The sequence below is a fragment of the Bombyx mori genome, chromosome 16, assembly GCF_030269925.1.
Source record: "Bombyx mori chromosome 16, ASM3026992v2".
In the NCBI taxonomy this organism is placed as follows: domain Eukaryota; kingdom Metazoa; phylum Arthropoda; class Insecta; order Lepidoptera; family Bombycidae; genus Bombyx; species Bombyx mori.
In genome coordinates this window covers 6,227,149-6,239,150 of record NC_085122.1, presented here as the reverse complement: position 1 = coordinate 6,239,150, position 12,002 = coordinate 6,227,149, and the positions used below count along the sequence as shown (strand labels likewise).

Here is a 12,002-nt window from a genome sequence, read left to right as displayed (position 1 = left end):
TTACATGATGTTATTCCTTAATCGTGGAAGTCAATCGTGAACATTAATGTATTAATACGTATTTCATTAGAAAAATTGGTACCCGCCTGTGGTATTCGAACACCGTTGCATCACTAGATACGAATGCACCGAACGTCTTATCCTTTAGGCAGCGACGTCTTCAAAAGTTACATGTTAAATGGCAAAGTAAACAAGCTGCGGATTTTTCGCACACCTTACTACCAATTCTTGTTATATAATTTTTATTGAGGTCCATGTAAACATTGAAAATATTTCAGGATTTTACCAAGGCATATTTATTTCATTTCTCCTCATTTCGCCATGCCTTTTTTTTAAATTGCTTAGCTGAGTAGACGATCTCCTGGCCCACCTGGTGTTAAGTGATTACCGAAGCCCATAGACAACAACACCGTCAATGCCGCTGCCCATCTTGAGACAAATTCTAATTCTCACGTTTTTATAGTCCAACGGCTGCCCCACACTTCAAACCGAAAGGCGTTATTGCTCGCTTGATACGACTATACTGGACCTTTAGACCACGACGACGTCAATTTCATTTCATGTAATCCCATAATAAATTTCAGATAAAATAACTTAATTGCACTCGCTCCGTTTTACTTGAAACGGTGTTATCACAGATTAAAATATATTGTTGCAAAACCCGAGTCGCGCTAATTACAATTTGAAGATAGTCTTATGCAAACACCGAAAAACATCTTTCAGATCGTCAGTGTACCGAGCAATGACGCCCCTATGTGGAGGTATTTTCCATTCGGTGTTTTATTTCCTAAATACTTTTCAAAAACCGATATGGATTTGATTTCTGAAACCAACAAAGATGCGGCTGTATGATAAAATCCTTTCGCCTCTTCTAACAAAAAGCTGCTCCTTTGACTTTGACACTCAAATTTGATTACTCAAATTTAAATCACAAAACAACAACGGTCGCCTATAAGCCTGGCAAAATATCAAATATTTTGTCGTTGGTATCTAGTTTTTTTGATAAGTACGTCATTTTATAATAAAATATAAATGCAGTGCTAGGATTTCGTGTATTGAGTATCATAAATAAAAATGGCTCCGACGGATGCTGAGATACCGACCACTGTACTGTCTTCTAGACCAAACCCGCGAAACAATCCGATAATGTTCAAAATATTTCAAAACGTCCAATTTAATGTTGTACAACACAAGAAATATGTTAAAGAAATGAGTAAACTATATAGAAAGGTAAACTGGCTGCTAGTCTTTAATTAGTGAATAATGTTTTTGTTTTATTCGTCTTCTGTTCTCACTGTTCATAAACACCGGCACAAAATATTTATTTTGTCATTTTCAACTATAACCGTATTAATTACTATTATTATTATTATTAATACAAGGTATTTAAGCATTTGTTCAGTTGTTATAATTTTTCTGTATGCACCTGTTTTGAATTGCAATCCAAATTGCTATATTAAATATTTAAACTTATAATTTATATGGTTGTTATTTGTTTTGTGCATCAATAAAGGAAATTATAAAATTTATAAAATAAAAGTGGTCATATGAGTGGAGTGGAATTTGTGAAAGTATCAACTGGGATCAATATTGCTCTCAAAATTCTTTTTGACTAATCCATCAAGATCAGGTGTCAATGTAATTGCGGCCTGCTAATGGATGAAATATATAAATTCTAGCAAAGGCTAAGTTTTTAAAGTATCACAGTATTATGAAGCAAATATTTTATTGGGTGGAGAATTTTGAATGAAAAAACAACATAAAAGAATAGACATTTAATTTTACTGGTGAGATGAAAATTGTATGCCTGCAACATTCAGATTCTGATGTCTATCAGCTCTGAAAACTATTTGACACAAAGTGGCTGGTCAGCTCGTTCAAATTAAGTACTATGATGTTCTCGATTTATTTCATTGCAATCTATTCATACTGATTATTTCTAACTTTCTTAAAATAAACATTAGAAGTTGTAACTTTATTAAAACGTTTACAGTTAGATGAAGAATCATTCCGTGAAAGTTTCAAAAATGCCCTTATGTATCTGTTTACTTTTGGGGATACAAGTGCTAATGTTGATCGTGTAATACAGTTTGTGGCTACATTTTGTACTTCTCTAAATGATGAAGAGGAATTCTTGCTGTTTATCTTTGAAGTAATATTTGATGTAAGTATTGATATTTACTTAAGTAATTTGCCCAATTTAAAGATAGAGTCTAGAACTTTTTTCTGGTACTTTTTTAAATGTTTTAATCACATCATGATAGAGTGAAATAGTGTGTATCAATCAGCTGTTGTTTTTAAAAATAGTTCAAGAAGTATCTATTGATGTGCCTCTGGAAAACATACAGCATTGTATTATGAAGAAGCCGTGTGTACTTAGCTTAAGTTCCTTGTCTATACCGTTCCTTGTCTATACTCAACCATAGACTGTCAATGTAGTTCCATCTTTAGCCGCCAGGCGTGGCCAGCAAGTATAAGAGAGCGCAGCCGTCTTTCGTCCTCATAGCGTTGTATACTTTCGTAGCGTGAGGTCGAAAAATCTTAAAATATTTATTCGATCTGTTACTGATTGTAAAAAATATTCCTTTTGAGCTTCAAAGAGTGTTACTTTGCAATCACTACAAGTGTTAGGTACCAGTCCTATCGTCAGGCACCATGAATCACGCATCATCTGTTGGGGGTGATGTCGTTTCAAATTTAACAACGTCCGAGAGGGAAGGTATACAGGAGGAACGCGATGGGGACACCTCGCGGTCGAGCTGTTCGACGTCAAGCGAAGAAGAACATGAGGAGCCTCTCCGTAAGAAACATCGGGATTCAAAGGTAACGGTCGATCTCCGAATCGACGCGTTATCCCACCAGGTCAGTGCCCTTACAAATTTAATAATGCATCAACAGTGTGCAACAAGTGATAGCAACGAAAATTGTTGCGAACCTATTGTTGAACACGTTAATCACGTTGATACGGAATACTTGACAAATCCTTCAACAACAGAGCCAAAATCACTGGCGCTAGGTATTTGTAAGACAGACTTCGATGACAAAAAATTCATCAAACCTGCTGACGACAACAGATTGAAACAACTAATTGATCTCCAACATTTTAACTCGCCTAATTGGCAACATGTTCATTATAATAAAGTGCTAAAGGAGATGATCGCGCAACCGGGCTTTTGCAATCTAAAGATCAACGACGAATTGTGTTGTCTTAATAAAGAAAAAGATTACCTAGCACCCACAGAGCAATTCATAGCTGCACTGACTAATGCTTTGTTGTACCAAAGGGAAATATTACAATCGGGGTTACAAGGGATCGTTGACTGGGCCCATAAAAATCCAACAGAATTAAATTCCGATCATCTTTTTAATAAAATTACTGAAAACTTTGGTATATCATCGCCATTGTACAAATTATCCAAACAAACGCTGCAGATTGTATGCGGAAAAAGGGCCGAATGCATAGGAATAAGACGTCAGAGGTTAATTTCTGGCATTTCTGATAAAAACATTCAAACTGCTGTTTCCAACGTACCACCCAGCGAAGAATTTTTGTTCGATAATAGTAAATTAAAATCACTAATTCAGGCCCTCGGGGGGCCACATTTCTGGTTATCACAACCTCAGGCAAAAGGCAGGCCAAACCTTAAAAGAAAATTTAATGAGCCTACACCGCCTACATCTAGACCAAACACTCGACAAAGAAACAATTATAGTCAAGACAATGACAAGAAACAACATACAAAACAGAATTACATCAAAAACAAAGATAATAACAAGAAACAAAATTCCTTTCGCAACAATACAACTAAGAAAAAATGACTGTCTGACACAATTCAGAGGGGGGCAGTTAAAGAGGTTCAAACACCGATGGCAGACACTGGGCGCCACCAAATTTGTAATGTCAACAATATCTGGTTCCCGAATACCATTATTCAAAAAACCCCCTCTGATCATGCCGCTAAACAAGGCAATCAAACAATATGCCACAAATTCATCACCTGCAATGTCTCAAGTGATTCAGGACCTTGTAAATCAACATGTACTGCAACCTGTTCTCAAAAAAACACCCAGTTTTATGTCCAAGCTGTTTCTGCGAAAGAAAAGCGACGGATCGATGCGTCCGATTCTCGATCTTCGAGAGTTGAACAAGTTTGTAAAGACAAAACGCTTTCAACTGATCTCTCACACTGTAGTACCAGATTTTCTCCAACCAGAGGACTGGATGATAAAACTGGACATTTCTCAGGCATACTTTCACGTACCGATCAAAAAATCTCATCAAATCTTCCTAAGAATCAGTTACCAAGGTCAATTATACGAAATGACTTGCCTACCCTTCGGTCTGGCTTCAGCGCCACACCTTTTTGCTTCCATAACATGCTGGGTCGCAGAGACCCTGCGTGCAAAGGGAACTCGAGTGCTAGTCTACCTAGACGACTTCCTTTTGGTCCACCAGGACAAATCCAAGTTAAAACTTCAGGCTGCAGAAGCTGTGAAGCTCTTGGATTATCTGGGCTGGCATGTCAATTTCCAAAAATCGATTATGACACCGACTCAAGATTTAGAATACCTAGGGATTCGATGGCAAACAGCAAGAAATACAATGTCTTTACCAGAAAGAAAAATAGCCAATCTCAACAACACCCTGGATCAAACTCTTCGACAGAGTTGCATCAAGCTACGCCAACTACAAAGCCTCCTAGGTCAGTTAAATTTTGCGAATTTCGTCATACACAAGATTACACTGCCGAAAGATGCAAATCTTCTTGCGAAGTTTCAACAAAAATCGACCCCATCAAAAACAGACCATCCTGCAACGTGTTTACAACGAAATGCGGTGGTGGCGCGGAACAACATCCCAAACGTTGCCGATTCACAAAAAGGCTGCCAACCATTTCCTGGCGACGGACGCTTCGGACAAGGGTTGGGGTGCTCAATTGGACGGAATATTAATGTCCGGTGTATGGTCAGGTCAGCAACTGAAATGGCACAGCAACAAAAAAGAGCTATTTGCAGTGGTAGCGGCAATCAAAATGAATCTAAATGTATTAAAAAACTCTCATGTGCAGATTCAGTCCGACAACCGAACCCTGATTGCATACATCCGGAACGAAGGCGGCACAAGATCGCTGACATTACTAGCGTTGACCTCTCAACTGTTAAGCCTAAGCGACAAGTTCAAGATAACGTTGTCAGCTTACTATCTCCCGGGGAGATACAACATAATAGCCGACAGGCTATCACGAGGAAAACAACCTGCGGAATGGCACCTCTTACCCCAAGCGACTGCGGAAGTCTTTCAAAAGTGGGGTCATCCAGAGATAGACCTATTCGCCACTCAAGACACTGCTGTAGTAAAACATTACGTATCAATAAGCTGCAGAGATCGATCCGCAAACTATATAGATGCCTTCAGCAGACCATGGAGTTTCCAATTAGCATGGGTGTTTCCTCCCCCCAACCTCCTTCCCAGAGTACTGATTCACCTCAACAGTGCCAAGGGAACCTACCTGGTTGTGGCTCCAGACTGGCCGAGAGCATTTTGGCTGCAAGACCTCAAATCTCGAGCGTTAGATCACCCGCACGAAATCCAGAACCTGCCGAAGAACCTAATAGACACGACGACGTCGCGACCTCCCCCACAGGTGCAAACATTAACCCTGAAAGTTTGGAAAATTGGGGGTGGGGTGCACAAATAAAAGAGTGGTCTACACAGGAGAAAGATTTATTGAAAATTAGCTGGCGTCAGTCTACTTTGTCAACTTACTTACCAGCTATCAGAAGATGGCTCACATGGTGCGCCAGTTTCAAAGTTGACCCTAAGTCTCCTCTACCTGCTGATGTTGCCAAATTCTTAATTTATCTTTTCCAAAAAGAAAATTTAGCATATAAAACAATCCTTGTACATAAATCAGCTGTATCGACTTTTTGTGGGCCGCATATAGAACAGCAAACATTCTCAAGCTTTCTAATAAAACACGCCATTAAAGCCATTGGAATAGCTAAACCAAAGTCAAATACAGTCCCATTTACATGGGATCCGAGAACTGTTCTAAACTGGCTTTCTTCAAACCCACCTGCCAACTCACTTTTCGATTTAGCTCGAAGAACTGCAACAGTCTTGCTACTGGCATCTGGACGCAGAGTCCATGACCTAACTTTGCTTAAAATTTCGGATGACAATTTCTTTGACAACGGAGAAAACTTTTTTTTTTTTTTTTTTTTTTTATGATTGAAGGATTACTGGTGGCCCTGAGGCCTTTCCAGTTTCACCAGGACAGGTGGGCGAGCAAAGGCTCAGCCAGGAGGGGTGGGATTTGCTAACAGCTACCCGAGCGCCTCCGAAGGAGACCTAACAGCTCAAGAGCAGCTGCTTCGCGAATGAATCTACTACCGGATCGGAATCGCGACCCGCTGAGAAGATCCGGCGAGAAACTCAGCGAGCTGATTCATGGGTTAGGTTGCACGGCGAACTCTTTGTCGAGTTCGACGAGTACGGTTACCGAGGTCCCTAAGCCTGCTCCTAGAGCTGAAGGCGTCTAGTGCGAAGGTTATTGGATCTGATGGATCCGTAAGGACGTGTCTAGGGCGTCGACGGTGACTGGCTCCTGCATGATCAGGATTCGGGGAGTAGTCAGCGGCGGCTACGATAAGGCGATTATCATGACGCATAGCCTTATCGAAGTACCGTTCCGACGCTGACTTCATGTATTTCTGTATAGATTCGAGGCCCAAGTCGTCGTGTAGGTCAACGTTCCTCACGAACCACGGAGCTCCGACGGCTAACCTGCAAAAGCGGGATTGTAGAGATTGAAGGGTGTCTATGTGCGTGCGGGCCGCGTGAGCGAACACCACACTCGCGTAAGTCATGACGGGCCTTATGCAAGTTTTGTAAAGTGTCACCTTGTTCCGAAGGGACATTTTACTCCGCTTACAAATCATGGGGTAGAGTCTACCGAGAATAAACGCGGCACGGTCACGGACTGATTTTATATGCGGGCGGAATGTCATCGATGCATCCAGGGTAACGCCCAGGTACTTGACCTTTCTGGCCCAGGGTATGGATTGACTAAAGAGAGTAATCGGGGGTGTGAGATTCCTCCTCCTAATACGGGAGGAAATCCGTGTGGAGCTTCCCCTCTGAAAGAGCACCGCAGTACTTTTCGCTGGGTTGATGTCTATGCGCCATTTTCGGAACCACTGTCCTAGGGCTAGGGCTGCGCTCTGAAGCTTCTTCGCGATTAGGGACTTGTTTCTACTGGAATAGTAAACAGTCGTGTCGTCGGCGAATAAAGCTAAATGGGTCGGCGGCGACCGGGGAATATCGTTAACGAATAAGCTAAATAGGAGGGGTGAGAGGACAGAGCCTTGCGGGACTCCAGCTGTGAGAGGTCGTGGGGAGGAGCGGGTTCCCTCGACTCGATATCGAAAAGAGCGGTTCGACAAGAAGTCCCGTATGATGAGCACGAGACTATCCGGCACACCCATGTTGAATAGTTTGAAAATCAAACCGTTGTGCCAGACTTTGTCGAACGCTTTTGCGACGTCGAAGAAGAGAGCTCCCGTGTATAACGGTTTTGGTCGATTAAGCCCCACAAGAATGTGCTCCGTGAGGCGGTGCACCTGTTGAACGCATGAGTGATTTGTACGGAATCCGAATTGTTCATCGATGAGAATGCCCTTGGATGAGACGAAGTCTCTGAGGCGTTTGTAGAGCAGACGCTCATACAGTTTGCCTAGAGACATGAGGAGGCTAATCGGGCGGTAGCTCGTCGGATGATTTTTTGGTTTACCGGGTTTATGTATGCCGATAACGTCCGCTTCTTTCCACACCGCGGGAAAGATACAGTTCGCCATAGCGGCATTGAAAATAGATGCCAACATCACGATGAGTTGGACGGGTAGAAGTTTAATAACGCGGTTGGATATACCGTCGGAACCGGGAGCCTTGCGAGGACGTAGGTCTTTGATCAAGTCTTTAACTTCCATCGGGGTGACGGGTGGTAACACATCAGAGGGTGGCAAGGAGGCTCTGCGTTCTACCTCACTGTCTACTAATTCTACATGCACAGGGTCCACGGATTGAGTGCTGGGCGTGCACTGGGTTTGCAATGTATCGGCCAGCAGCTCTGCTTTTTCGTCATCATCGAACGCCGTGAGTCGGCCTGAGGGGCCTACGAGGGGGGGCATAGTTACTACCGTATCCGATTTGAGAGTACGAGCTAAGCGGTAGTAAGACCTTTGGGAGGGCGCGAGTCCTTCTAAGAAATCAGACCATCTGGCATCTCGGACTTCGGCGATGCGAGACTTTACGTCGCGTTGTAGGGCACGCATTCGAATACGATTTTCCGCGGTAGGATACCTGTCGTAGGCGCGTATCGAGGCGTTCTTAGCTCTAAGGAGTTCCCTAATATCGTCGGACAATTTGAAGCGGTGAAGGAAGTCCTCCGCTACAACTTGTTTCGATGACCTGTCTAATGTCGAGGTGATGTGTGACGTTAAGATGTCTATGGCTTCAGCGGTATCCTGAGGAGACGGGGTAGAGTCCGGGCTAAACGGTAGCGATGGTGGATCAGATTCAGCCAGGCTGATGCCCAGCGTGTGCCAATCCACCACAGTCCTCGTGACGGGAACGGAATCGGGAGCGCGACCGAGCTTCATAACGACGGGACGGTGGTCTGAATCTAACTCTGAAACTACTTCGATCGAGTGTAAGCGCAGAGTTACGTTTTTTAATAACGCTATGTCGAGTATATCCGGGCGATGCGCGATATTTAGCGGGTAGTGAGTCGGGATTAGCGGAGCGACGATATCGAAGGCGAGATTATCGACTAACGCGTCAAGCCGCCTGCCATTCGGGGTTGTGGTGTGTGAGTTCCACCTAATGTGTTTACAATTTAGGTCGCCCGCCAGAATGACAGAGCTCCCCATGCCGAGCAGCGCCTCGATATCACTGCTTAGAACGATCTTATCCGGTGGAAGATAAACGGACGCGATAACGATCGGCGCGTGTCCCGTCAGTGAGATTCGGCACACTGATGCTTCGATATTAGCGAGCGCGGGAGGATCGAGTGAGACGCAATGCAGGGCTCTTCTATAGTAAATGACGGTACCACCACCACGAGCAGAGAGCCTGTCGTTCCTGACCATGTTATAGTTCGCGATTTTAGGGTCACGGCGCGCGGGCTTAAGTAGGGTCTCCTGCACTAAAAAGATATCAATTTGATGGTCACGCAAAAAGTCAGAAACCTGATCACGCTGATTTGCGAGACTGTAAGCGTTAAAAAATCCTATCGTTACGGATAGGGGCTTTATTCTACTTATATACGCCATTGATTACCGGCGGAGTGAGGGGAGGACGTACGTATTTAATGACGCGTATACGTCGGCGTATTCTTGCACAACGGCGATAAAGTGTTGTGCAGTGGAGGCAGAGCGAATGGCGTCGCCCAAAGCGTTAACGCGCTCAAAGTTGATCGACTGAAAGAAGTCGATCGCTAAAGCGAGATTGTCGGACGCGGTCGGAGGGCAAGTCGCGGGAGAGGGACGAGTCGCGGGGGCGGGACGAATCGCGGAGGAGGGAGTTGTAGCCGTGTTCATGTACGGCAGCGGTTTCGCCCAGGCCGAGACACTGGGCACCGGCGCCGGAACGAACGCTGGCTTAGCCTGCGACACAGAGGGTGCCGAGGCTTTGATGTCTGGGCCGGAAGCTCGGAGGCGGTTTTGGCGGGCGACGCGGCGATTTATTTTCGGGGCTCGGGGGCATCCGCGGTAATTTGCGGGGTGACCCTGTGTTCGACACAGGACGCAGCTAGGCGGTTCTGTCGCGGTTTTTTGATCGCGAGTGCATAGGGCCGTGGCGTGATCGCCTAAGCACTTGACGCATCGGGGGCGCGCGTGACAGTTACGGGAAGAATGCCCGTATAATTGGCAGTTATGGCACTGGCTAGGTGTGCCTTTCTTGTGTGGGGTTTCGACTGCGATTCCGGAAAGGCTACAGACCGTTCGGATGTTGAATATTTGCTTACCCTCGGGGGTAGGCTGGAAGGCGACGAGAACCATATTATATGGCTCCCTTCCGCGGCCTGTGTGCATGCGGTGTACGGAGTTAACCGGTAGGCCTTGTTCGAGAAGGTCGGCCTTGACGAGCTCGGCATCCAACTCTTTAGGGATGCCACGTATAACGGCACGGAGTTCGCGCTCCTCCTGGAGCGTATATGTGTGGAAACTTATACGCTCCTTACGGAGGTAAGAAGAGAGGGCCCTATGGTCGTCGGATGTTCGAACCTTAATTTGAATGCCGTTCGCGAGGTTACGGGCATTCGTAAAATTGATATTTTTGGCCTTAAGGGCCAGGGAAACTCGTTCCCAAGCTGCCTTCTCTTGAAGGATTACCGGGGGAGGGGTCTGGGCTTTATTTTGTGCCACCGGACGCGGCGACGGAGTGGCACGGGCTGGAGGCGCAACGGGAGTCTGAGGGCGGGGGCGCGACGCGTTCGCGGCTTTGCTAATTTTAGCGGCCGCGGGAGCTCGAGACTCCGCGGCACGCTTCTTACCCTTTTGCACCAGGGTGAATCCATCCGTCGATGAGGCGGGAGCGAGGTCGACCTCCATCTCCGAGTCAGAGTCGGAGGACGAGGAGGCGGGCGCAGGTGACCTACGAGTAGGTGTTTTGGACGGCGCGACGGAGGCCGCGGATGATCGCGCTGCTGGAACGGTGACCACGGCGGACGACGCAGCAGTTTTACTCGCCAGTATAGGCGACGCGGGAACGGCAGGCACGACGGAGGCTGCGGTGCTCGATGCAGAAGCTTTGCACGCAGGTACAGGCGACGCAGGAGCAGCGAGCTCGGTGGAGTCCACGAGAGGGCTCGCAGTGTGATCGGCCTTGAAGGCCTGAAACTCGGAAGTGAGCTTTGGGTAGCGAAGCCGGAGAAATTCCGCAAATACAGCGTCCATGATGTCTACGTGCCCAGGTGGGGCTACCCTGGGTCTTAGAAAACACTCGCCTTGCGGCGAGGCCCCAACTTCTCGGACCTGAGCGGTTCTATTGAACACAGGTGGCGATGCGGCACGATTACTGCAGGACAAAGAAAAATCACAACAAAACGGAAATAACAAAAAGAAACAAAACAATTAAACACTTCCAGGAAGACAGTTTGTCGGCAGATGTACCACGAACACAGAAATAACAAAAGGAAACAAAACAAATAAAAACTTCCAGGAAGAGCACTTAGTCGGCAGATGTACCACGAACACAGGCCGCGCGAACAATGGCCGGGCTAACAAAAGCCGGGCGAACAAAGGCCGGGCGATCGAGTGGTCGATGAGCACGTCCGCGCGTGACGGGTGCCTCTAGCGGACTGGAGAAAACCTCTTTCTGATACCAGCCTTTGGGTCAAAAACAGACACTCATTTTCGACGACAATCGGCATGGATGCTTTCTAAGCACGAAAACAAAAATATATGTCCAGTAACATTAGTAAGGACTCTTATACAAAAAATGATGCCTAGAAGATCTGAAGCTAAGTCAAGCAATCTTTTTGTTACTGTGTGTGGTACCACTAAAACGGCATCACGCACCGTAATTGGAAACTGGGTTCGCTCAGTTTTACGAGACAGTGGCATCAACGCAACTCCAGGCAGCTGTAGATCAGCAGTTGCCTCTTTGATATGGTTTGATAATGAACCAATGGACGAAATACTTTCTCGAGGCAATTGGAAATCATCCAAAACTTTTTACAATCACTATTGTCGAATGATAGAGCTTCCCAAAGATCGTCACGATTCTTTTTTCAAAACATTTACTCCATCTTGATTTAAAATGTTTACAGTATGTTTAGTTCAAACTTATAAATAATTTTAATAATTGTGTTATCATAAAAGTTGTGTTCTTTCAATTTAATTAGATGAACACCATTATTGCGCCTTTCAATTTTATTATTGTGCTACCTTTTTCATCATAGCGTTGTGCATAAACCACTTTCAACAGCAGATAACAA

General features: G+C 45.3%; 1 protein-coding gene across 1 annotated transcript in view; it reads left to right on the top strand.

Moving 5' to 3' along the window:
- The first annotated feature begins 887 nt into the window (after positions 1–887).
- LOC101736052 (condensin complex subunit 3) overlaps positions 888–12,002 on the top strand; it is a 35,748-nt gene continuing 24,633 nt past the window's right edge. Inside the window, exons 1-2 of the mRNA XM_004928823.5 lie at positions 888–1,230; positions 1,994–2,164. Coding sequence (XP_004928880.1) covers positions 1,075–1,230; positions 1,994–2,164 — 327 coding nt within the window. The 5' untranslated portion in view covers positions 888–1,074. The remainder of the gene's footprint in view (positions 1,231–1,993; positions 2,165–12,002) is intronic.